The following is a 27,980-nucleotide window of genomic DNA, read 5'->3' on the forward strand; positions in this document are numbered from 1 at the left end:
CTCACTTATCGTTCACGCTCCATGTAAAAACATTGCTGACATCGTTGCTTTTGCTGTCAAACATGACGATACACGCCGATCTAGCGACCAAATAAAGTTCCAGACTTCTAGCGCCGACCAGCGATGGCACAGCAGGATCCAGATCGCGGCTGCGTGTCAAACACAACGAGATCGCTATCCAGGACGCTGCAACGTCATGGATCGTTGTCCTCGTTGGAAAGTTGTTTAGTGTGAAGGTACCTTTAGTGACAGAGCCAATTTGGTACTTAATGACCGAGCCAATTTTTACAATTCTGACCACTGTCACTTTGAGGTTATAACTCTGGAATGCTTTAGCAGATCCTGCTGATTCTGAGACTGTTTTTTCGTGACATATTGTACTTCATGTTAGTGGTAACATTTCTTCGATATTACTTGCGATTATTTATGAAAAAATGGAAATATGGCGAAAATGTTTAAAATTTTGCAATTTTCAAAATTTGTATTTTTATGCCCTTAAATCAGAGAGATATGTCACAAAAAAATAGTTAATAAATAACATTTCCCACATGTCTACTTTAGGCTACGTTCACATTTGCGTTGTGCGCCGCAGCGTCGGCGCCGCAGCGCACAACGCAAACAAAAACGCGGCAAAACGCACGCTAAAACGCTGCGTTTTGCGCCGCATGCGTCGTTTTTGGCCGCAAGTTGGACGCAAAAAAAATGCAACTTGATGCGTTTCTTGCGTCCAACGCTTGCGGCCATGCGGCGCTAAACGCAGCACAACGCATGTCCATGCGCCCCCATGTTAAATATAGGGGCGCATGACGCATGCGGCGCCGCTGCGGCGCCCGACGCTGCGGCGCTGACCGCAAATGTGAACGTAGCCTTACAACAGCACAATTTTGGAAACAAAATTTTTTTTGTTAGGGAGTTATAAGGGTTAAAAGTTGACCAGCAATTTCTCATTTTTACAACACCATTTGTTTAAGGGAGCACATCACATTTGAAGTAATTTTGAGGGGTCTATATGATAGAAAATAACCAAGTGTGACACCATTCTAAAACCTGCACCCCTCAAGGTGCTCAAAACCACATTCAAGAAGTTTATTAACCCTTTACGTGCTTCACAGGAACTGAAACAATGTGGAAGGAAAAAATGAACATTTAACTTTTTTTTTGCAAACATTTTACTTCAGAACCATTTTTTTTATTTTCACAAGTGTAAAAACAAATTTAACCATAAATTTTGTTGCGCAATTTCTCCTGAATACGCCGATACCCCATATGTGGGGGTAAACCACTGTTTGGGCGCACCGCAGAGCTTGGAAGAGAAGGAGCGCCGTTTGACTTTTTCAATGCAGAATTGGCTGGAATTGAGATCGGACGCCATGTCGCGTTTGGAGAGCCCCTGATGTGCCTAAACAGTGCAAACCCCCCCACAAGTGACACCATTTTGGAAACTAGACCCTATAAGGAACTTATCTAGATGTGTGGTGAGCACTTTAAACCCCCAGGTGCTTCACGGAAGTTTATAACGTAGAGCCGTGAAAATAGAAAATCCTTTTTTTTTCCTCAAAAATGATTTTTTAGCCTGCAATTTTATTTTCTCAAGGGTAACAGGAGACATTGGACCCCAAAATCTGTTGACCAGTTTGTCCTGAGTACGCTGATACCCCATATGTGTGTGGGGGGGGGCACTGTTTGGGCACTCATCGGGGCTCGGAAGGGAAGGAGCGCGCGCCGCTTGGAAAGCAGACATTGATGGGATGGTCTGCGGGCGTCATGTTGCATTTGCAGAGCTCCTGATGTACCTAAACAGTAGAAACCCCCGACAAGTGACACGATTTTGGAAACTAGACCCCCCAAAGAGCTTATTTAGATGTGTGGTGAGCACTATGAACCTCCCAACTGCTTCACAGAAGTTTATAATGTAGAGCCATGAAAATAAAAAAAAATCATATTTTTTCCACAAAAATGATCTTTTCACCCCCAAATTTTTACTTTCACAAGGGTAGCAGGAGAAATTGGACTCCAAAATTTATTGTGCAATTTATGCTGAGTAGGCTGATAACCCATATGTGGGGGTAAACCACTGTTTGGGCGCATGGCAGAGCTCGGAAGGGAAGGAGCGCTGTTTTGGAATGCAGACTTTGATAGAATGGTCTGCGGGTGTCATGTTGCATTTGCAGAGCCCCTGATGTACCTAAACAGTAGAAACCCCCCACAAGTGACCCCGTTTTGGAAACTAGACCCCCCAAGGAACTTATCTAGATGTGTGGTGAGAACTTTGAATGCCCAAGTGCTTCACAGAAGTTTATAATGCAGAGTCGTGAAAATAAAATACATATATTTTTTCCCACAAAAAAGATTTTTTAGCCCCCAAGTTTTTATTTTCAGGGTAACAAGAGAAATTGGACCCCAAAAGTTGTTGTCCAATTTATCCTGAGTACGCTGATGCCCCATATGTGGGGGTAAATCACTGTTTGGGCGCACGGCAGAGCTTAGAAGAGAGGGAGCACCATTTGACTTTTTGAGCGCAAAATTGGCTGTGGCGTTTAGAGACCCCCTGATGTACCTAAACAGTGGAAACCCCCCAATTCTAACTTTAACCCTAACGCCAACACACCCCTAACCCTAATCCCAACCGATCCATAATCCTAATCACAACCCTAACCCCAAAACAACCATAACCCTAATCAGAACCCTAAATCCAACACACCCCTAATCCTAATCTCAACCCTAACCTCAAACCTAACCCTAATCCCAATACACCCCTAACCCTAATCCCATCCCTAATCTTAACCCTAATCCCAAACGTAACCCTAATGCCAACCCTAATCCAAACCCTAACCCTAATGCCAACCCTAATCCAAACCCTAACCCTAATCCCAACCCTAGCCCTAACTTTAGCCCCAACCCTAACCCTAATTTTAGCCCCAACTCCTCTAGCTGCCGGCCGGCAGATCATGGCGGGTGCACTTCGCATGCGCCCGCCATTTTCTTACCGGAGGAAGAAGCCGGCGGCCAGGAGAGGACACAGGAGGACCCAGGGACACCGGTAAGTATAACAGGGTCCCCGAATCCCCCTATTTCTCTGTCCTCTGATGTGCGATCACATCAGAGGACAGAGAATTACAGATCGCTTTTTTTTTTTTTGCGGTCGCCGGTAAACAGTTAATTACCGGCGATCGCAAAACAGGGGTCGGTAAAAACCGACCCCCGATCATGTTCTTTGGGGTCTCGGCTACCCCCGGCAGCCGAGACCCCAAAGATCTTCCGGGTGCCGGCCGGCGGGCGCACTGCGCATGCCCCCGCCATTTTTTTGGCCGGAACAAGATGACGGCGCCCATCTGGAGCCACGAGGAGCACCGGGGGAGACAGGTGAGTATCGGGGGGCGATTGGGGACCCTATTTCTCTGTCCTCTGATGTGCGATCACATCGGAGGACAGAGAAATTAAATGGGAAATCGCGTTTTGGTTTTTTTGCGACCGCCGGTAAAAGGTTAATTACCGGCAATCGCAACTCGGGGTCGGTAAAAACCCCCCGAATCATGTTCTCTGGGGTCTCGGCTACCCCCGGTAACCGAGACCCCAGAGAAAATCTGACTCTGGGGGGCGCTATTCACTTTTTCCACAGCGCCATTAATTAACGGCTCTGTGGTTTAAGTACCCTTATTTGCCGCCGTTAAAAGGCGTATCGGCGGTCGTTAAGGGGTTAAGACCCACACATGGGTCGAAATGCGTAAAGTTTTCCTCTCATGTGGGATTAGCTATCCCTTTGTCTTGATCTCTAACAATGTTTTTAAGAGGATTTGAATAAAAGTTTTTTGTTTTTTTTTATAATAAAGATGTGCTGGATTATCATGGATTAATTTTGCATGCGGGCTTGAACGCTATTCCATGCACCTTCGTGGATAAATGCACCTGCTGTGAACAATTCAAAGGTGATCTGATGACCTTTTCCTTATATATTTATGTACAGTCATATAGGGTATTTCTACATTCGGCAAAAATTGTGGGGCAAATTTTGGTGCAATGTTTACCCATTTCCCAATATGAAAATGTAACATTTGGGGCAAACATACAATCTTGGTGGTAAAAATGTAATTTTTTTTTCACTATCCAATGATATAAAATTCTGACACACCTGTGGTGTCAATATGATCACTGCACCCCTAGATGAATTTATTGAGGTCTAGTTTGTAAAATAGGGTCACTTATGGGGGGAGGTTCTGCTGCACTTACATCTCAGGGGCACTGCCAATGTGACATGGCACACTCAAACCAGTGCAGCAAAATCTGCAAGGTAATATGATGCTCCTTCCCTTCTGAGCATTGCACTGCGCCTCAAAAGTAGTTTTCGACCACAAACATTGGTGAACTCAGGAGAAATTGCACAACAAATTTTGGGGCCTATTTTCTCCTGTTACCCTTGTGGAAAAAATGAACTTTGGGGCTAAAAAAAAACATTTTTTGTGGGGAAAAATGTGTTGTTTTTATTTGTTTGTTTAACCCCTTAACGACCGCCGATAAGCCTTTTAACGGCGGCCGCTAAGGGTACTTAAACCACAGCGCCGTTAATTAACGGCGCTGTGGAAAAAGTGAATAGCGCCCCCCAGAGTCGGATTTTCTCTGGGGTCTCGGTTGCCGAGGGTAGCCGAGACCCCAGAGAACATGATTCGGGGGGTTTTTACCGACCCCCGAGTTGCGATCGCCGGTAATTAACCGTTTACCGGCGGTCGCAACAAAAAAAAAAAACGCGATTTGCCGTTTAATTTCTCAGTCCTCTGATGTGATCGCACATCGGAGGACAGAGAAATGTGGTCCCCGATGGCCCCCAATAGCCCCCCGATACTTACCTACCTCCCCTGGTGCTCCTCGTGGCTCCCGATGGGCGCCGCCATCTTTTTCCGGGAAAAAATGGCGGGCGCACGCGCAGTACGCCCGCCGCCCGGCACCCGGAAGATCTTTGGGGTCTCGGCTGCCGGGGGTAGCCGAGACCCCAAAGAACATGATCGGGGTCGGTGCAAACCTGCTTTGCGATCGCCGGTAATTAACAGTTTACCGGCGACCGCAAAAAAAAAAAAAAAGCGATCAGTTATTTCTCTGTCCTCTGATGTGATCGCACATCAGAGGACAGAGAAATAGGCGGATTCGGGGACCCTAACATACTCACCCGGTGTCCCTGGGTCCTCTTCTGTCTTCTCCTGCCAGCCGGCTTTTTCATCATGGCGGGCGCATGCGCAGTGCGCCCGCCATCTGCTGCCATCTGCCGGCCGGCAGGAGAAGACGAGTTGGGGCTAAAATTAGGGTTAGGGTTAGAGTTAGGGTTAGAGTTAGGGTTAGGGTTAGAGTTAGGGTTAGGGTTAGAGTTAGAGTTAGAGTTAGACTTAGAGTTAGAGTTAGGGTTAGGGTTAGGGTTGGGGCTAAATTTAGGGTTAGGGTTAGGGTTAGGCTACTTTCACACTAGCGTTTTTTGGCTTCCGTCGCAATGCGTCGTTGGAGAAAAAACGCATCCTGCAAAAGTGCTTGCAGGATGTGTTTTTTCTCCATTGGCTTGCATTAGCGACGCATTGCGACGGATTGCCACATGTCGCATCCGTCGTGCGACGGATGCGTCGTGCTTTGGCGGACCGTCGACACAAAAAAAAATACATGTAACTTTTTTGTGCGACGTGTCCGCCATTTCCGACCGCGCATGCGTGGCCGGAACTCCGCCCCCCCCTCCCCGCACCTCACAATGGGGCAGCGGATGCGTTGAAAAAACAGCATCCGCTGCACCCGTTGTGCGGCGCTTACAACGCTAGCGTCGGTAAGTCGGCCCGACACACTGCGATGGGCCGAGTACGACGCTAGTGTGAAAGTAGCCTTAGGCTTCTTTCACACTTGCGTCGGTACGGGGCGGTCGCAATGCGTCAGCCCGACGTACCGACGCACATTGTGAAAATTGTGCACAACGTGGGCAGCGGATGCAGTTTTTCAACGCATCCGCTGCCCAGTCTATGTCCTGGGGAGGAGGGGGCAGAGTTACGGCCACGCATGCGCGGAAATGGCGGACGCGACGTACAAAAAAAAGGTTACATTGAACTTTTTTTGTGACGACGGGGGCTAAAGTTATGGTTAGGGTTGGGGCTAAAGTTAGGGTTGGGGCTAAAGTTAGGGTAAGGGTACCGTCACACAGTGCCATTTTGATCGCTACGACGGCACGATCCGTGACGTCGCAGCGATCGTATGATTATCGCTCCAGCGTCGTAGACTGCGGTCACACGTTGCAATCACGGCGCTGGAGCGATGCCGAAGTCCCCGGGTAACCAGGGTAAACATCGGGTTACTAAGCGCAGGGCCGCGCTTAGTAACCCGATGTTTACCCTGGTTACCAGCGTAAACGTAAAAAAAACAAACAGTACATACTTACATTCCGGTGTGTGTCCTCCGGCGTCTCAGCTTCTCTGCACTGTGTAAGCACAGCGGCCGGAAAGCACAGCGGTGACGTCACCGCGTCACCGCTGTGCTCGCTTTCTGGCTGGCCGGCGCTCACAGTGCAGAGAAGCTGAGACGCCGGAGGACAGACACCGGAATGTAAGTATGTACTGTTTGTTTTTTTTACGTTTACGCTGGTAACCACGGTAAACATCGGGTTACTAAGCGCGGCCCTGCGCTTAGTTACCCGATGTTTACCCTGGTTACAAGCGAACACATCGCTGGATCGCTGTCACACACAACGATCCAGCGATGTCAGCGGGTGATCAAGCGACGAAAGAAAGTTCCATACGATCTGCTACGACGTACGATTCTCAGCAGGGTCCCTGATCGCTGCTGCGTGTCAGACACTGCGATATCGTAACGATATCGCTAGAACGTCACGAATCGTACCGTCGTAGCGATCAAAATGGCACTGTGTGACGGTACCCTTAGAGTTGGGATTAGGGTTAGGGTTTGGATTAGGGTTGGGATTAGTGTTACGTTTGGGATTAGGGTTGGGATTAGGGTTAGGGTTGGGATTAGGGTTAGGGGTGTGTTGGATTTAGGGTTTTGATTAGGGTTATGGTTAGGGTTGAGATTAGGGCTGTTTTGGGGTTAGGGTTGTGATTATCGTTAGGGTTGTGATTAGGATTATGGATCGGGTTGAGATTAGGGTTAGGGGTGTGTTGGAGTTAGGGTTGGAGTTATAATTTGGGGGTTTCCACTGTTTAGGTACATCAGGGGGTCTCCAAACACGACAGCCAATTTTGCGCTAAAAAAGTCAAATGGTACTCCCTCCCTTCTGAGCTCTGCCGTGCGCCCAAACAGTGGTTTACCCCCACATATGGGGCATCAGCGTACTCGGGATAAATTGGACAACAACTTTTGGGGTCCAATTTCTCCTGTTACCCTTGTGAAAATAAAAACTTGGGGGCTAAAAATCTTTTTTGTTGGAAAAAAAAATATTTTTTTATTTTCACTACTCTGCATTATAAACTTCTGTGAAGCACTTGAGCTTTCAAAGTTCTCACTACATATGTAGATAAGTTCCTTAGGGGGTCTAGTTTCCAAAATTTGGTCACTTGTGGGGGTTTCTACTGTTTAGGTACATCAGGGGCTCTGCAAACGCAACATAACACCCACAGACAATTCTATCAAAGTCTGAATTCCAAAATGGTGCTCCTTCTCTTCCGAGCTCTGCCGTGTGCCAAAACAGTGGTTTACCCCCACATATGGGGTACCAGAATACTCAGGACAAATTGGAGAACAAATATTGGCATCCAATTTCTCTTGTTACCTTTGTGAAAATAAAAATTTGGAGGCTAAAAAAATCTTTTTTGTGGGAAAAAAAATATTTTTTATTTTTACTACTCTGCATTATAAACTTCTGTGAAGCACTTGGGCATTCAAAGTTCTCACCACATATCTAGATAAGTTCCTTGGGGGGTCTATTTTCCAAAATGGGGTCACTTGTTGGGGGTTTCTACTGTTTAGGTACATTAGGGGTCTGCAAACGCAACATAACGCCCGCAGACAATTCTATCAAAGTCTGCATTCCAAAATGGCGCTCCTTCCCTTCCGAGCTCTGCCGTGCGCCAAAACAGTGGTTTACCCCCACATATGGGGTACCAGCATACTCAGGACAAATTGGACAACAACTTTTGGGGTCCAATTTCTCTTGTTACCCTTGTGAAAATAAAAACTTGGGGGCTAAAAAATCTTTATTGTTAAAAAATATATATTTTTTATTTTCACGACTCTGCATTATAAACTTCTGTGATGCACTTGGGCATTCAAAGTTCTCACTACACATCTAGATAAGTTCCATGGGGGGTCTAGTTTCTAAAATGGGGTCACTTTTGGGGGGTTTCTACTGTTTAGGCACATCAGGGGCTCTCCAAACGCGACATGGCGTCCGATCTCAATTCCAGTCAATTTTGCATTGAAAAGTCAAATGGCGCTCCTTTGCTTCCGAGCTCAGCCATGCGCCCAAACAGTGGTTTACCCCCACATATGGGGTGTCAGCGTACTCAAGACAAATTGTACAACAACTTCTGGGGTCCATTTTCTCCTGTTACCCTTGGTAAAATAAAAATTTGGAGGCAAAAAGATCATTTTTGTAGAAAAAATGTGATTTTTTTATTTTCACGGCTCTACGTTATAAACTTCTGTGAAGCACCTGGGGGTTTAAAGTGCTCACCACACATCTAGATAAGTTCCTTAAGGGGTCTAGTTTCCAAAATGGTGTCATATGTGGGGGGTCTCCACTGTTTAGGCACATCAGCGGCTCTCCAAACGTGACATGGCGTCCGATCTCAATTCCAGCCAATTCTACATTGAAAAAGTAAAACGACACTCCTTCTCTTCCAAGCTCTGCGGTGCGCCCAAACAGTGGTTTACCCCCATATATGGGGTATCGACGTACTCAGGAGAAATTGCACAACAACTTTTGTGGTCTAATTTCTCCTGTTACCCTTGTGAAAATAAAAATTTGGGGGCAAAAAGATCATTTTTGTAGAAAAAATGAGATTTTTTATTTTCACGGCTCTACGTTATAAACTTCTGTGAAGCACTTGGGGGTTCAAAGTGCTCACCACACATCTAGATAAGTTCCTTAAGGGGTCTAGTTTCCAAAATGGTATCACTTGTGGGGGGTTTCCACTGTTTAGGCACATCAGGGACTCTCCAAACGCGACATGGCATCCGATCTCAATTCCAGCCAATTCTGCATTGAAAAAGTCAAACGGTGCTCCTTCACTTCCAAGCTCTGCGGTGCGCCCAAACAGTGGTCTACCTCCACATATGGGGTATCGGCGTACTCAGGAAAAATTGCACAACAACATTTGTGGTTAAATTTCTGTTTTTACACTTGTGAAAATTAAAAAAAATGGTTCTGAAGTAAAATGTTTGCAAAAAAAAGTTAAATGTTCATTTTTTTCTTCCACATTGTTTTAGTTCCTGTGAAGTACGTAAAGGGTTAATAAACTTCTTGAATGTGGTTTTGAGCAGCTTGAGGGGTGCAGTTTTTAGAATGGTGTCACACTTGGTTATTTTCTATCATATAGACCCCTCAAAATCACTTCAAAGGTGATGTGGTCCCTAAAAAAAACATGGTGTTGTAAAAATGAGAAATTGCTGGTCAACTTTTAACCCTTATAACTCCCTAACAAAAAAAAAAATTGTTTCCAAAATTGTGCTGATGTAAAGTAGACATGTGAGAAATGTTATTTATTAACTATTTTTTGTGACATATCTCTCTGATTTAAGGGCATAAAAATACAAAGTTTGAAAATTGCAAAATTTTAAAAATTTTCGCCATATTTCCATTTTTTTCATAAATAATTGCAAGTAATATCGAAGAAATGTTACCACTAACTTGAAGTACAACATGTCACGAAAAAACAATCTCAGAATCAGCGGGATCCGATAAAGCGTTCCAGAGTTATAACCTCTTAAAGTGACACTGGTCAGAATTGTAAAAATTGGCTCGGTCATTAAGTACCAAATTGGCTCTGTCACTAAGGGGTTAAAATTATTTTCATGGCTCAACGTTATAAACTTCGGTGAAGCACCTGGGGGTGCGGTGTGCTCATTAAACATCTAGATAAGTTCCCTAAGGGCTGTCCCACACGTCCAGATAATTCCGGTACCGGAATAAATCGGTACCGGAGTTATCCGTGTCCGTGTGCCTGGGAACTCACGGAGGCCATACGTGCGGCACACGTGTGCCGCCCGTATGGCGAGTGGGTACCACACGGAGCGTGTGGTACCCACTCTGCATGGTGCTGAAGCTGCTGAAGCTGCGATTCATATCCTCTCTGCAGTAGCGTTTGCTGCAGAGAAAATATGAAGAATAGTGTTAAAAATAAAGATTTAGGTGTCCGCCGCCCCCCCACCCCCTGTGCGCCCCCCCGCTGGTCAGAAAATACTTACCCGGGTCCCCCGTCGGCTGTCGCTCCTTCCTGGTCTGGCCGCGGCTTCTCCTGCATGCGGTCACGTGGGGCCGATCATTTACAGTCATGAATATGTGGCTCCACCTCCCATAGGGGCGGAGCCGACTATTCATGATTGTAAATGATCGGCCCCACGTGACCACATACAGTAAGCCGCGGCCAGACCAGGAAGGAGCGAGGGAGCGGGTAAGTATTTTCTGACCAGCGGGGGGGCGCACAGGGGGTGGGGGGGCATTGGACACATGGATCTTTATTTTTAACACTATTCTTCATATTTTCTCTATAGCAAACGCTGCTACAGGGAAGATATGAATACCGGCTTCAGCACCATGTGGGGGGGACAGCGCTTACTGTAGCGCTGTCTCCTGCACGCACACGGACCCCAGACGGAGAATGTCCGTGTGAGGTCCGTGTTTTACGCGGACCCATTGACTCTATTGGGTCCGTGTAATACGTGCGCTCCCACGAACACTGACATGTCTCCGTGTTTGGCACACGGAGACACGGTCCGCAAAAAATCAATGACATCTGAACAGATGCATTGATTTTTATGGGTCTACGTGTGTCAGTGTCTCCAGTACGTGAGGAAACTGTCACCTCACGTACCGGAGCCACTGACGTGTGAAACCGGCCTCAGGGATCTAGTTTCCAAAATGGTGTAACTCAAGGTTGGTTTCCACTATTTTTTCCTTCCACATTCCATTAATTCCTATGAAGCACCTGACAGGTTAATAAACTACTAGAATGTGGTTTTGAGCACCTTGAGGGCTGCAGTTTTTAGAATGGTATCACTTTTGGGTATTTTCTGTCAAATAGGCCCCTCAAAGTCACATCAAATATGTATGATCCCTAAAAAATGGTTTTGTAAATTGTGTTGTAAAAAATTTAAAATTGCTGGTCAACTTTTAACCCTTATAACTTAAGAAAATGTTTCAAAAATTGTGCTGATATAGATTTGCCATGTGTGAAATGTTAACATTTTGTGTGACATGACTGATTTAAGGGCATAAAAATTAAAGGTTTGTAAATTGCTAAGTTTTCAACATGTACAGCACCATGGAATTAATGGTGCTATATAAATTAAAAATTCACCAAATTTGCATTTTTTTTTTTTGTTCCCCACAAATAAATATACGTTATATCAAAGAAATGTTGCCACTGTGTCATGAAAAGAAATAATCTCAGAATCAGTGAAAACCATTGAAGCGTTCCAGTGTTGTCAATTCATAAAGTGACAGTGGTCAGAACTGAAAAAAATTGGCTTTGTCAGGAAGGTGAAAACGGGCTTCTGGGTGAAGGGGTTAAACCATAAAGCCTTATTTTGGTCTCATCCACCCACTGGAGAGGAATGGCTTTATCCTTGCAATCCTACCATGCAGACCATTGTTGTTTAGTGTCCTTCTAGTGGTCTCATAGAATGTTAGAGTTGGAAGGGACCTCCGGATCATCGTGTCCGATCCCCTTCTTAATGTAAAATTCACTAAATCATCTTAGACAGATGTCTGTCCAGCCTCTGCTTGAAGATTTCCAGTGAAGGATAATTTACCACGTCTCCTGATAGAACTCCCCACCTTTCATGGTAGAACATTAAGGGTATGTTTCCACGGTCAGGAAACGCTGCTTTTTTGACGCTGCGCAGAGCTGCAGCGTCAAAAAAGCAGCGTCCAGATGTTCCTGCATAGTGGAGGGGATTTTATGAAATCCCGTCTCCACTATGCGTGGAAACCCGCACGCGGCGGCCCTGCGACTACGGACATGCTGCGCGTCTTTTCAGATCGCAGCATGTCTGTATACCTTGCGGGGACGCAGCGTCCCCGCAAGGCATATCACAGGGCCCTATGGGAGCGAGCGATCATCCCGGATGTGAAGAGTTAACACATCCGGCATGATCGCGTCCCAGAAAGGGGGCGGGGCTTAGCGCCGAGCGGCTTCGCCGCTGCGGCGATACCGCCGCCCATCTGTACCGTGGAGACATACCCTAAAGCTATGTGCACACGTTCAGTATTTTTTGCGGTTTTTTTTGCCATAAAAACGCGATAAAAACGTGAAAAAAATGCTTACATATGGTTCCAAATCGTTTCTATGTATTTCGCGAAACTTGTGCAAATGTTGTGTTTTTTTCCGTGAAAAAAAAGAATCGCGGAAAAAAAAGCAACATGTTCATTAATTTTGCGGAATCGCTGATTTCCCGCACACATAGGCTTGCATTGAAACGCTAGAAATCCGCAAACATATAAAAACATATAAAAATTTGCGGATTTCTAGCGTTATTTTTGCGGTAAAAATGGGGTAAAACAGGAAGTGACAACACAATGTCTATCCCATAATGGCTATCCCATCATGCCATGCATGCACATCCCATAATCCAGGAAGAGGAAACTCCCAGATCATTCCCATCTTCCTGTATTATGTCTCTCTCTCTCTCTCTCTCTCTCCCCTCCGTCCCAGCATAGAAAATCTCGTGTTACACATTGCAAATCCCTACTGCGCACAAGCGATAAAATGATGATAGCCGTGCACGCCCCTAACCCCTATGTCATCACTCTGCCCACACTCCTTCATTGGCTGAAAAAATGGCGCTAAACGCGTCATACGAAACGCGACTTTGGCGCCAAGATCGCGTACCGCATGGCCGACCCCACACAGGGATCGGGTCGGGTTTCATGAGACGCCGACTTTGCCAAAAGTCGGCAACTTATGAAAATGAACGATCCGTTTCGCTCAACCCTAGTGGCCAGTGGTAAAAATAAATAAATTCTGTCCCCAATAAAATTCATTTTCATTGGTGGCCAGTGGAAAAAAAATAAAAATAATTTTTTCCCCATTCCATAATATTCCTCGTCATTGGTGGCCAGTGGTTACCTGTGGAAATAAATTATAAATACCTGTCCCCGGCGATCGCCACCTAAAATAAATATAAAACAAGAACAAACAAACCCATACTCACTAAACACCCAATTCCATGAATCCCTCATCAGAAAAAAGCTAAAAAAACAAACCACAATGTATACCTACCCTCGGCAGCATCCAATTACCGTATATACTCGAGTATAAGCCGAGATTTTCAGCCCAAATTTTTGGGCTGAAAATGCCCCTCTTGGCTTATACTCGAGTCTTGATCGGTGGTGGGGTCGGCGGGTGAGGACTGTCATATACTCACCTAGTCCCGGCGTTCCTGGCGCTCCCTCTGCCTGTCACACTGTCTTCGGTGCCGCAGCTCTTCCCCTGAGCGGTCACATGGGACCGCTCATTAGAGAAATGAATAGGCTGCTCCACCTCCCATAGGGGTGGAGCCGCCTATTCATTTCTCTAATGAAGCGGTGCCGGTGACCGCTGATAGAGGAAGAGGCTGCGGCACCGAAGACCAGCTGTCCGGGGGAAGGAGCGGGACGCCGGGAGCAGGTAAGTATTACATATTTACCTTCCCTCGTTCCACCCGCCGGGCGTCGCGCCATCTTCCCGGCGTCTCTCCTCACTGACTGTGCAGGTCAGAGGGCGCGATGACGCATATAGTGTGCGCGCCGCCCTCTGCCTGATCAGTCAGTGCGGAGAGACGCCGGGACGGGACGTGAGGAGCTGCAAGCAAGAGAGGTGAGTATGTGTTTTATTTTTACCCTTCGCCACGACAGCACCCCACATGAGAGAGAGGGATCCGCCCATAAGAACAGGAAACCTACAGAATAAAAGGAGGCGGTCCCCTCTCCTCCTCAGTTTAGGTTTCCTGTTTCTATGGGAACCCGAAGTACCTGCAGTTCAAGAGGATTCCTGGGCCATGCACCCGCCTGCGTCGGTCTCTGTGGGAACGGCAGGGGCTGCGGTACCAGAGGCAGCGGCGGGGGAGCCACTGTTTGCAGCCTCCCCCCTCGTCTGATCGTCGCCATGGTCCGGGTTCGGTGCCGCTGGTCCGCCCGGCTCCATGAGGACGCGCGCGCTCAGCGGCCGGCTTCTTATCCAGCAGCCGCCGCATGGTAAGGAGGAGCGGCGCGTCTAACCCGGAAGTCGCTGGAGCACTTCCAGGTTGGGTCCGGGGAGGCAGGAGATTCGGCGCCAGATTTAAAAGTGCAGCACTAGCGTCGGCCGGTGTGTGTAAGTATGGCTTCACCGGCCGATGTAGCGCACTTGTCTGCAACAGAGCAGTCTCCCAGTAAGGAGACAAGTGCCAGGAGCAGCACCAAAAGTGGAGATCGATCCCAGGAAAAGCGATCTGCCACCAAACAGAAAGGTCTTTCAGCTAAGAATCCGCCTCCAGAACCGGTACCTGTCAGCTTCACTGGGTGAGTTTTAAAAGAGTCTCTTCCCATATGCTGATATATGTTCCTCCTATATCCCCTTCCTCTAGACTAAGGGTACCGTCACACATTGAAATTTCCATCGCTACGACGTTACGATTCGTGACGTTCTAGCGATATCGTTACGATATCGCAGTGTCTGACACGCAGCAGCGATCAGGGATCCTGCTGAGAATCGTACGTCGTAGCAGATCGTATGGAACTTTCTTTCGTCGCTTGATCACCCGCTGACATCGCTGGATCGTTGTGTGTGACAGCGATCCAGCGATGTCTTCGCTTGTAACCAGGGTAAACATCGGGTAACTAAGCGCAGGGCCGCGCTTAGTAACCCGATGTTTACCCTGGTTACAAGCGTAAACGTAAAAAAACAAACCGTACATGCTCACCCGTCGGTGTCCTTCAGGTCCCTTGCCGTCTGCTTCCTGCTCTGAGTGCCGGCCGGAAAGTGAGAGCAGATCACAGCGGTGCTGCGATCTGCTCTCACTGTACGGCTGCACTCAGAGCAGGAAGCAGACGGCAAGGGACCTGAAGGACACCAACGGGTGAGTATGCACGGTTTGTTTTTTTACGTTTACGCTGGTAACCAGGGTAAACATCGGGTTACTAAGCGCGGCCCTGCGCTTAGTTACCCGATGTTTACCCTGGTTACCCGGGGACTTCGGCATCGCTCCAGCGCCGTGATTGCAACGTGTGACCGCAGTCTACGACGCTGGAGCGATATTCATACGATCGCTGCGACGTCACGGATCGTGCCGTCGCAGCGATGAAAATTTCAATGTGTGACGGTACCCTAAGAAAAGGACACATAAAACCAAACACAGAGAATGTGCCTTATGTTTGCAACCCCTCCCGGACTCATATACTAAGAGATTGTGTGCAGACTGCATCATATTGACTTTACGACAAGAAAACGTAATGACTCCGTCTGACGTTAGAGCCATAATTCGCGAAGAGATGCAGGGTCTGGCGCATACAAGTAGCACCAGTACCCGTCAGCCTAGCAGGTCCCGATCTCCAGTAAGCTCGGAGTCAGAGGTAGTACAAAAATCCTCTGATGAAGAGGAGTCCCAGCCAAGTTCATCGGAATATGAAGGAGGGCTTTGTCTACCAAATAGTAGTGTAGACAGTTTAATTAAAGCCGTCAGGAGCACGATGGGGTGCCCAGATGAGAAGGGAAAGAAGTCAGCGCAGGACATCATGTTTGCGGGGTTAGGACAAAGAAAACGAAGGTCCTTCCCCGCCATACCCACAATTAAGGAGCTGGTTAAAAAAGAGTGGGAGAAACAACATACAAGAGGATTCTTACCATCCTCTGCTAAAAGACGCTACCCCTTCAGTGATGAAGAACTTAATTCCTGGCAAAAGATACCAAAAGTTGATGCTGCAGTGGCTTCAACTTCTAAACAGTCGGTCTTGCCTGTGGAGGACTCAGGGACTCTAACTGATCTGTTAGACCGAAAAGCAGAAGCCTTACTTAAGAGGTCATGGGAGGCTAATACGGGGGCATTCAGACCAGCCATCTCTAGCACCTGTACTGCAAGGTCACTGCTAGTATGGACAGAGCAGCTGGAGGAACAAATTAGAAGTGGAGCTTCGAGAAATACAATTCTGTCGAAAATCCCTCTAATGAAAGATGCAGTAGCATTTCTAGCCGATGCGTCGGTGGATTCGCTACGCCTAACAGCCAGGTCAGCCGGCCTAGTAAACACAGCCCGGCGAGCACTCTGGTTGAAAAATTGGAAAGGGGACGCACAGGCCAAAGCAAAACTTTGTGCGATCCCCTGCCAGGGTGAGTTCCTATTTGGGAAAACTCTGGACGAGCTCTTAAATAAGGCAGGAGAGCGGAAGAAAGGCTTCCCTAACCAGTACCTTCCCTCTTACAGGAGAGCTTTCAGGAGACGCCCCTTCACCAGGAACAAACCTACTGGACAAAGGATCCAAAACAAAGAGGTGCTCTGTTTTCCGGATCCTATAACCAAAAACGTAATAAGTACCGTTAATTATGAAGTGGGCGGTAGATTGAAATATTTCTTTTCTAAATGGAAGTTGATAACATCTAGTCTTTGGATTCTGGACATTATTGGAAACGGATTAAAATTAGAATTTGATAGGATCCCTTGGGATTCTTTTATTGTAACATCTCCGAGAGGTCAACAACAACAAGAAGCTCTGGAATCAGAGATCCTGTCGCTTCTATCTAAAAAAGTATTGATAGAGGTTCCCCGAGATCAAGAAGGGAGGGGGTTCTATTCCCCTTTATTCTTGATCAATAAACCAGATGGTTCATTCAGAACCATCATAAACCTCAAAAAACTAAATTCCTTTTTACGTAACCACACTTTCAAAATGGAATCCATTAGTTTTACTATCAAGCTTTTGTTCCCTAGGTGTGTCATGGCCGGGATAGACCTAAAAGATGCTTACTATCACCTTCCTATACATGCCGAACACCAGCAGTATCTAAGAGTAGCGGCCATCCTGGAGGGACAGGTTCGTCACTTCCAATATGTAGCAATGCCATTTGGGCTTTCTATGGCCCCCCGCATTTTTACAAAAGTGATGTTAGAGGTAATGGCTCATCTACGCCAACGGGACACTTTAATAATACCCTACCTGGATGACTTTTTAGTGATAGGAAATTCTGTGGCTCAATGTAAATTGCGGTTGTCTAACACAATCTCATCCCTGCAGGAGTTGGGTTGGATTATCAACTTCGAAAAGTCCAGACTGAATCCAGACACTACTCAAATGTTTCTAGGGATCCAGCTAGACTCCGTAAGTCAAAAAAGCTTCCTCCCGCATTCAAAGAAAGTGACTATACAGTCAAAGGTGTCAGAAGCAATAAAAAAAACCCTACATGACACTAAGAAAGGCTATGTCCTTATTAGGATCATTGTCCTCCCATTGTATCCCGGCTGTACCATGGGCTCAATTCCATACCCGCCAATTACAGTACGAAGTACTGTCAGCCCAGGGACGGAAAGGACACCTAGAGAGTAAACTAACTCTCTCTAGAGATGTCATAGAATCTCTATCCTGGTGGCTAGATATGGGACACCTTTCAGGGAAGGAACGTGCAAGGGTGATCCTCATTGCACCCTTCTGGCCAAAGAGGCGGTGGTTCTCCTGCCTCCAGAGCATGTGTCTATGCGATCCATGGATTCTTCCATTAAACAGGGAGCTACTGTTCCAGGGGCCGTTTTTCCACCCGCAAGTGAAAGGGCTTCACTTGACGGCGTGGAACTTGAGCGGCAGTTACTAAGCTCAAGGGGTTTTTCAGAACAGCTAGTAAAAACCCTGCTACTAAGTAGAAAAAGATCTACTACCCTGATATATAGCAGGGTATGGAAAAAATTCTTAGACTTTCATACAATACCATTCACTAAACAGGTTCCGATAACACCTATTCTAGAGTTCCTACAAAAAGGTAGAGAATTAGGATTATCAGTGAACACCTTAAGAGTCCAGATATCAGCGTTAGGAGCCCTATATGGATATAATATAGCCGCTGATAGATGGGTCTCCAGATTCATTAAGTTTTGTGAACGAAGTAACCCGGTACATATTCCCCGTCTACCTCCGTGGGATTTAAATCTAGTGCTAGAAGCCTTAACCAGCTCCCCATTTGAGCCTCTAGATTCTATACCTCTAAATGTCCTCACATATAAAGTAGCCCTCTTGGTAGCCCTGACCTCAGCCAGACGTGTTAGCGACATCCAGGCCCTATCAGTAGACCCACCATTCTTACTGATATTCCATGATCGAATAGTCCTAAAACCAGACCCCTCATACCTCCCTAAGGTAGCATCCATCTACCACAGGTCACAGGAAATATTTCTCCCTTTTTTGATTCTGCTGTAACCCCTGAACAACATAAGTTCCACACCTTAGATGTCAGAAGAGCCATCCTGACTAAGGGCCCCTTCACACTGTGCAATCAAAGTCTGAACGAGCGTTCGATTTGTGACGTTTATCCGTCCTCGTTCCGAGGTTGCAAAGTGTGACATGGCGTTACGATTTGCGACGCAGCCCAGCATCGTACGATGTGAAAGAAAGAGCAGAACTTTCTTTCGTCGTAAATGTCCCGCTGTGGCGGTCGAAATCGTAGTATGTGACGGCGGTCATACGAGCTCGTAATGCGACTACGTGGGTTGGGCTTCCGCATACCTGTCTCCTGATTGGGCGTGACGTTTTAGCACGCCCATGCTGGTAATACGTCACGCTCGGAGTCGTAGGACTATGGCGGTGTGAAGGGTAGCGTACGATTGCGACGCGTGACGTTCACATCGCAACTACGTCAGAAAAAGCGTTAACATCGTAGAGTGTGACCGCTGGCTACGAGCTCGTACTGCGATGTCGAATATGACGCAAATGCGTCGTAATCGTAGCAGAATCGACCAGTGTGAAGGTACCCTTATATAGAAAGGTGTCAAACATGGAGGGAGAGTAGGGCTCTGTTTATCTCCTTTCAGGGCCATAAGAAAGGACATGGGGTCACGAGAGCTACCATATCTCGATGGATCAGAGATGCTATCTGCTTGGCCTATACATCGAAAGGCAAGATTCCTCCAGTGGGTATTAAAGCGCACTCAACACGAGCCATGGCTTCCTCCTGGGCGGAACAAGCGGATGTCCCGATCCATTTAATATGTAAGGCCGCAACTTGGTCTACACCTTCTACCTTTTACAACCATTATAGACTTGATCTATCTTCATCTTCTGATTTGACCTTTGGTAGAGCTGTTCTTAGTACAGTAATCCCACCCGAATAATGACTCTCTGAAAGTCTCTCATGTGGGGTGCTGTCATGGCGAAGGGTAAAAAGCCGGATTACTCACCGGTAATGCTCTTTTAATGAGTCCACGACAGCACCCATTTGCAACCCTCCCTGATTATGCACAGCTCTTTCTTTAATTCACAAATAATGGTTGTATAGAGTTTTTAAGATATTTTGCTGAATAAGAATTAATACTAAAGCTTTTGCGGTTCCCTTTTTATACTCTGTAAACTAAACTGAGGAGGAGAGGGGACCGCCTCCTTTTATTCTGTAGGTTTCCTGTTCCTATGGGCGGATCCCTCTCTCTCATGTGGGGTGCTGTCGTGGACTCATTAAAAGAGCATTACCGGTGAGTAATCCGGCTTATTTTATTGCAGCAGCAGCAATGGCACAGATTTATGTGGAGTATCTATGGGGCAACGGTGCAGAGCACTATATGGCACAGCTATGGGGCAATGGTGCAGAGCACTATATATATGGCACAGCTATGGGGCAACGGTGCAGAGCACTATATATATGGCACAGCTATGGGGCAACGGTGCAGAGCACTATATATATATGGCACAGCTATGGGGCAACGGTGCAGAGCACTATATATATGGCACAGCTATGGGGCAACGGTGCAGAGCACTATATATATGGCACAGCTATGGGGCAACGGTGCAGAGCACTATATGGCACAGCTATGGGGCAATGGTGCAGAGCACTATATGGCACAGCTATGGGGCAATGGTGCAGAGCACTATATGGCACAGCTATGGGGCAACGGTGCAGAGCACTATATGGCACAGCTATGGGGCAATGGTGCAGAGCACTATATGGCACAGCTATGGGGCAACGGTGCAGAGCACTATATGGCACAGCTATGGGGCAACGGTGCAGAGCATTATATATATGGCACAGCTATGGGGCAACGGTGCTGAGCATTATATATATGGCACAGCTATCTATGGGGCAACGGTGCAGAGCACTATATATATGGCACAGCTATGGGGCAACGGTGCAGAGCATTATATATATGGCACAGCTATGGGGCAATGGTGCAGAGCACTATATGGCACAGCTATGGGGCAATGGTGCAGAGCACTATATGGCACAGCTATGGGGCAACGGTGCAGAGCACTATATGGCACAGCTATGGGGCAATGGTGCAGAGGACTATATGGCACAGCTATGGGGCAACGGTGCAGAGCACTATATGGCACAGCTATGGGGCAACGGTGCAGAGCATTATATATATGGCACAGCTATGGGGCAACGGTGCTGAGCATTATATATATGGCACAGCTATCTATGGGGCAACGGTGCAGAGCACTATATATATGGCACAGCTATGGGGCAACGGTGCAGAGCATTATATATATGGCACAGCTATGGGGCAACGGTGCAGAGCATTATATATATGGCACAGCTATCTATGGGGCAACGGTGCAGAGCATTGTATATATGGCACAGCTTTATGTGGAGCATCTATGGGGCCATAATGAACGGTGCAGAGCATTATATATGGCACAGCTTTATGTGGAGCATCTATGGGGCCATAATGAACGGTGCAGAGCATTATATGTGGCACAGCTTTATGTCGAGCATCTATGGGGCCATAATGAACGGTGCAGAGCATTATATGTGGCACAGCTTTATGTGGAGCATCTATGGGGCCATAATGAACGGTATGGAGTATCTATTTTTAATTTTGAAATTCACCGGTACCTGCTGCATTTTCCACCCTAGGCTTATACTCGAGTCAATAAGTTTTCCCAGTTTTTTTGTGGCAAAATTAGGGGGGTCGGCTTATACTCGGGTCGGCTTATACTCGAGTATATACGGTAAACGAGTGTCCCACGATGATCTTGAGTTTAGAGCAGCCACATAACATGTGGCTGCTCTAAACCGCGGCCGCCGATACAATGAACGGGATTGTAAAGCGATCCCGTTCACTGTATACCGAGTTCTCCCGTAGGCAGCTTGCGCTGTTAGGGGGAACTCGTTTGGTACTCACTGCAGCTGCGCGGACTCACCGGCTGACCGGAGGTGAACTCTGGAGTGTGGGAAATTTTTCCCATGCTATCAGTTCATGTCCGGTCAGCCGGTGAGGCTGCGCAGAGATGATATATATCATCTGCAGTAATGTTTACAATGGGGCTGGTGCATTTGCACCGGTTCCATTGTAAACCAATGTTAATTTTTTTTTTTTTTGTAACCCTTGGATTACCAGTGCAATAAAATGTGGTCAAAACCTAGGTGTCATTATTTAATTAAAATATTTAAATCATGTGTGTCTGTCTTTATTAACCCTTTATATGTGCAAGGGTTAACAATGGATAGGTGTCTTATTGACGCCTCTCCATTATTAACCTGGCTTAATGTCACCTTACAATCGCAAGGTGACATTAACCCTTCATTACCCCATATCCCACCACTACACGGGAGTGGGAAGAGAGGCTAAGTGCCAGAATAGGCGCATCTTCCAGATGTGCCTTTTCTGGGGTGGCTGGGGAAGATGTTTTTAGCCAGGTGGGTCCATAACCATGGACCCTCTCTAGGCTATTAATATCTGCCCTCAGTCACTGGCTTTCCCACTATGGCGGAGAAAATTGCGCGGGAGCCCACACCATTTTTTTTTCCGTGATTTAACCCTTTAATAGCTAGAGCGCCCAAATTTTGCACATACACACTACTAACATTAGTAGTGTGGAATATGCAAAAAAAAATTGATATGAGATGGTTTACTGTATGTAAACCATGTCGGGTTTGTGAAGGAGATGGCAAAAGCCGGGAATTTAATTACCAGCTTTTCTGCTATCTAGCGCTGTATGGAAAAAAAAAAAAAAATTATATATATATATATACACTCACCGGCCACTTTATTAGGTACACCATGCTAGTAACGGGTTGGACCCCTTTTGCCTTCAGAACTGCCTCAATTCTTCGTGGCATAGATTCAACAAGGTGCTGGAAGCATTCCTCAGAGATTTTGGTCCATATTGACATGATGGCATCACACAGTTGCCGCAGATTTGTCGGCTGCACATCCCAAAGATGCTCCATACAAGGCAGGATGGATCCATGCTTTCATGTTGTTTACGCCAAATTCTGACCCTACCATCCGAATGTCGCAGCAGAAATCGAGACTCATCAGACCAAGCAACGTTTTTCCAATCTTCTACTGTCCAATTTCGATGAGCTTGTACAAATTGTAGCCTCAGTTTCCTGTTCTTAGCTGAAAGGAGTGGTACCCGGTGTGGTCTTCTGCTGCTGTAGCCCATCTGCCTCAAAGTTCGACGCACTGTGCGTTCAGAGATGCTCTTAGGCCTACCTTGGTTGTAACGGGTGGCGATTTGAGTCACTGTTGCCTTTCTATCAGCTCGAACCAGTCTGCCCATTCTCCTCTGACCTCTGGCATCAACAAGGCATTTCCGCCCACAGAACTGCCGCTCACTGGATTTTTTTTCTTTTTCGGACCATTCTCTGTAAACCCTAGAGATGGTTGTGCGTGAAAATCCCAGTAGATCAGCAGTTTCTGAAATACTCAGACCAGCCCTTCTGGCACCAACAACCATGCCACGTTCAAAGGCACTCAAATCACCTTTCTTCCCCATACTGATGCTCGGTTTGAACTGCAGGAGATTGTCTTGACGATGTCTACATGCCTAAATGCACTGAGTTGCCGCCATGTGATTGGCTGATTAGAAATTAAGTGTTAACAAGAAGTTGGACAGGTGTACCTAATAAAGTGGCCAGTGAGTGTATATATATATATATATTATAGATACGGTATATCACCCCTATACTATGTGTAGACATTAATTTTAGCTATTCTATTCTAACCTGTCAGTGTGATTTTACTGTACACCGCACTGAATTGCCGGATTTTCTAGAGAACACCGGTGCGTATTTCTCGCAAGTCACACTGCTGGTCCATGTGTAATCTGTATTTTTCTCGCCCCCATAGACTTTCATTGGCGATTTTTTTGCGCAATACGGTGACAAACTCAGCATACTGCGATTTTTCTACGGCCGTACAAGACCGTATAATACGGATCAGTAAAATACGGCAGATAATAGCTGGGCCATAGAGAATCATTGGGCCGTGTGCAATCAGTATTTTCTGCACCTCTCATATGTCCGTAAAACTCGCTAGTGTGACGCCAGCCTTAGGGTTATATCAATGGTTAGGGTTAGGGTTGTATGTGGGGTTAAGGTTGTGTCTATGGTTGTGTATTGGGTTAGGAAAATTTAACACTTGTGTTGGTACGGGTCCGTAGCTATGCTGCGGGTCGACGTACCGACGCAAGTTGTCAACCTAGTGCACGGCATGGGCAGCGGATGCAGTATTTCAACGCATCCGCTACCCTTAATGAAGTCCGGTGAGGAGGGGGAATAGTTTCGGCTGCGCATGCACAGTGGAAAATGTCGAACGCGAAGGGCAAAAAAACTTTCACTTGAATGTTTTTTTTTTCTTGCACACGGTCTTTGTGCTAGTGTAGATAACCATATATTTTTTAGTCCACAATTAATTTTAATACAATTTTTCCCTTGTAATCTGATATATTTTAGATTGAAAAACACCCTGAGGTCTGGGACCGGTCAAGTGATCAATACAAGGGGTCCAAGCGTGATGCCTGGCCAAAAATTGTTACCGCTCTATTTCCTTAGTGGCCAAATCTACCGAAACAGGGGCAAACAATGATTTGTAAGTATTGATTTTTTTTTAAATTATTTGGAAAATGTAAGAAAAAAGGATTTTTAATGTGTTTTTTTTTTTATTCTTTCATTTCAGTGGGCGATGTTAGGAAGAGATGGCGGTCTGTGACAGACCGATTCATCAAATCCCTCAAGACTCCCAGTGGCAGCTCGCCGCCAAGGAAGAGGGTGCCATTTGCAGACCAGCTGCAGTCCATATTGGGAAGCCGGAGTTTGAGGAGGTAGAATATATATATATATATATATATATATATATATATATATATATATATATATATATATATATATATATATATAAAATATATATGCTTTTTTCTTTGGTCTGCAGAACAGAAAGCAACGTCTACGCCCAAACACCACCGGACCTTGAAGGTGACACCTCGGAGGACAATATTGGAGAGGACGTTGAAGAATGCAGGATGGGCAGCCAAGATTCTCCGGGGAACATGTCTTTGTCTGGAAGGTCACAAGATTTGACAGATACCTTTGGAGAAATTGACATTCCAGCTAATACGGGCGAAGTGTTGGACTCTAACAATGCTTCTACTTCCTCGGATGCTGCATCCAACTCTGGTGGTGGTGTGTCGAGGCGCATGGGGATGGGGGCTGCTTATGCCCGTTCTGTGGCTTTGAGAAGGGCGGCACCAAAGAAGTCAAAACAAGCGCAAGTTATTGAAAATGTAACTAGCAGAACGCTCAATCTGCTTGACAATTCGGGCAAGCAAGATGAGCATGACAAATTTGGGTCACTTTTGGCAGACCGCCTTAGGACACTGCCACGGTTAGTTACCCATCCGATCTGAGATTACCTTGACGTTTGGTGGATGGGCTCACAATTTTTGGACAAATCTTGTGCTAAGCATCTCATGTGTTTTTTTCATAGATTTCACAAGCCAGTATGCTATTCACATTTCATGTATCGCACATTTCCTTGTTTTAGCACAGTAAAATTGAGTGCAGCCATTATCTATTTGCTATGTAAGACATTTTTGGTTATGCACCAGTTCAGACTAGATTGCTGTTCAGTCAGTTTTCCTATATTTACTATGTACTGTTTTTTCTGACTTGAACGCCCCGCCCTTCACCATGCTGTGATTTTAATTACATCCATACACAGTTGGTTCTGAGCTTCCTATAAATGCAAGCTTTACCATGTTATTAGCCATAGGTAAGTGTTCACACTAGGCAGACAGGTTAGTTACCCATCCGATCTGAGATTACCTTGACGTTTGGTGGATGGGCTCACAACTTTTGGCCAAATCTTGTGCTAAGCATCTCGTGTGTTTTTTCATAGGTTTCACAAGCCAGTATGCTATTCACATTTCATATATTGCACATTTCCTTGCTTTAGCACAGTAAAATTGAGTGCAGCCATTATCTATTTGATACTGCCACGGGACAAGCAGCAAATATACATGACAGCAACCAATTGTCAACGGCAATTGATGGCACATCCACCCTACCCCCTGCACAACATATAATGATGGGTATTTTTAACATTTTTAATAACCCCATTGTGCCTCCACCACCACCACCAGCAGCTGCATCGCAGCGTTATGGGCAGGCAGCAACATACAGGCCCAACCATGTTGACGCCTACAGTTATGGCCATACACCTGTACCTACTGCAACTGGCCATCGTACAAGTACGCCAAATACCAGTCTCTCCTCCCAACATGACTTATTTCCGGGTTATGGATATGAACCAGAATATCACCACTGTTGAGATTAGATGTTTCCTCTTTTTTGAGTCGAGATGGGAGTTTAGACAATGTTTTACCGTGTGAGTTCCAGACCAAATATGAAAAAGTTATTTAAATTTTGTTAAAAAAGGTCAGTTTATGGAAAAAATTGTTTTATACCGTATACACTCACCGGCCACTTTATTAGGTACACCATGCTAGTAACGGGTTGGACCCCCTTTTGCCTTCAGAACTGCCTCAATTCTTCGTGGCATAGATTCAACAAGGTGCTGGAAGCATTCCTCAGAGATTTTGGTCCATATTGACATGATGGCATCACACAGTTGCCGCAGATTTGTCGGCTGCACATCCCAAAGATGCTCCATACAAGGCAGGATGGATCCATGCTTTCATGTTGTTTACGCCAAATTCTGACCCTACCATCCGAATGTCGCAGCAGAAATCGAGACTCATCAGACCAAGCAACGTTTTTCCAATCTTCTACTGTCCAATTTCGATGAGCTTGTACAAATTGTAGCCTCAGTTTCCTGTTCTTAGCTGAAAGGAGTGGTACCCGGTGTGGTCTTCTGCTGCTGTAGCCCATCTGCCTCAAAGTTCGACGCACTGTGCGTTCAGAGATGCTCTTAGGCCTACCTTGGTTGTAACGGGTGGCGATTTGAGTCACTGTTGCCTTTCTATCAGCTCGAACCAGTCTGCCCATTCTCCTCTGACCTCTGGCATCAACAAGGCATTTCCGCCCACAGAACTGCCGCTCACTGGATTTTTTTTCTTTTTCGGACCATTCTCTGTAAACCCTAGAGATGGTTGTGCGTGAAAATCCCAGTAGATCAGCAGTTTCTGAAATACTCAGACCAGCCCTTCTGGCACCAACAACCATGCCACGTTCAAAGGCACTCAAATCACCTTTCTTCCCCATACTGATGCTCGGTTTGAACTGCAGGAGATTGTCTTGACCATGTCTACATGCCTAAATGCACTGAGTTGCCGCCATGTGATTGGCTGATTAGAAATTAAGTGTTAACAAGAAGTTGGACAGGTGTACCTAATAAAGTGGCCGGTGAGTGTATACTCGAGTATAAGCCGAGATTTTCAGCCCACTTTTTTGGGCTGAAATTGCCCCTGTCGGCTTATACTCGAGTCATACCAGGGGTCGGCAGGGGAGGGGGAGCGGGGGCTGTCTAAAAATACTCAACTAGTCCAGGCGCAGTCCCTGCTTCCCCGGCGCCGGCAGCAGCAGCTTCAGCTTCTTCCTGTACTCAGCGGTCACATGGTCCCGCTCATTACAGTAAATGAATATTCGGCTCCACCTCCCATAGGGGTGGAGCCGCCTATTCATTACTGTAATCAGCGGGATCATGTGACCGCTGAGTACAGGATGAAGCGCTGCGGCGTCGGGGAAGCAGGATCTACACAGCGGCAGGACCAGGTGAGTATACGGGGAGGGGAGCGCTGCGCTGCGCTGCGCGATAGTCACCTGCTCCTCGTTCCGGGCGCCGATCTGTCTCCAGCAGTGACGCTGAGGTCAGAGGGCGCGGTGACATGGTCAGTGCGCGCCCTCTGCTGAACGTCAGTGCTGGAGACAGATCGGCGCCCGGAACAAGGAGCAGGTGACTATTGAAAGTGCGGGGGCCTGAGCGACGGAGAGGTGAGTATGTGATTTTTTTTTTTTTATCGCAGCAAATGGAGCAAGTGTCTGTATGGAGCATCTATGGGGCCATAACGTTCCTGCAGCACTATATGGGGCCATAACGTTCCTGCAGCACTATATGGGGCCATAACATTCCTGCGGCACTATATGGGGGCCATAACGTTCCTGCAGCACTATATGGGGCCATAACATTCCTGCAGCACTATATGGGGGCCATAACGTTGCTGCAGCACTATATGGGGGCCATAACGTTCCTGCAGCACTATATGGGGCCATAACATTCCTGCAGCACTATATGGGGACATAACATTCCTGCAGCACTATATGGGGCCATAACATTCCTGCAGCACTATATAGGGCCATTACATTCCTGCAGCACTATATGGGGGCCATAACATTCCTGCAGCACTATATGGGGCCATAACATTCCTGCAGCACTATATGGGGCCATAACATTGCTGC

The 27,980-nt window shown here is 46.6% G+C and overlaps 1 protein-coding gene across 1 annotated transcript in view; it reads left to right on the top strand.

Moving 5' to 3' along the window:
• Window positions 1-26,151, top strand: part of LOC143809772 (uncharacterized) — a 43,160-nt gene extending 17,009 nt beyond the window's left edge. Inside the window, exons 2-4 of the mRNA XM_077292781.1 lie at window positions 24,021-24,156; window positions 24,244-24,388; window positions 24,496-26,151. Coding sequence (XP_077148896.1) covers window positions 24,150-24,156; window positions 24,244-24,388; window positions 24,496-24,970 — 627 coding nt within the window. The 5' untranslated portion in view covers window positions 24,021-24,149 and the 3' untranslated portion in view covers window positions 24,971-26,151. The remainder of the gene's footprint in view (window positions 1-24,020; window positions 24,157-24,243; window positions 24,389-24,495) is intronic.
• The last annotated feature ends 1,829 nt before the right edge of the window (window positions 26,152-27,980 follow it).

Source organism: Ranitomeya variabilis, chromosome 2 (assembly GCF_051348905.1).
Source record: "Ranitomeya variabilis isolate aRanVar5 chromosome 2, aRanVar5.hap1, whole genome shotgun sequence".
Classification (NCBI taxonomy): Eukaryota; Metazoa; Chordata; class Amphibia; order Anura; family Dendrobatidae; genus Ranitomeya; species Ranitomeya variabilis.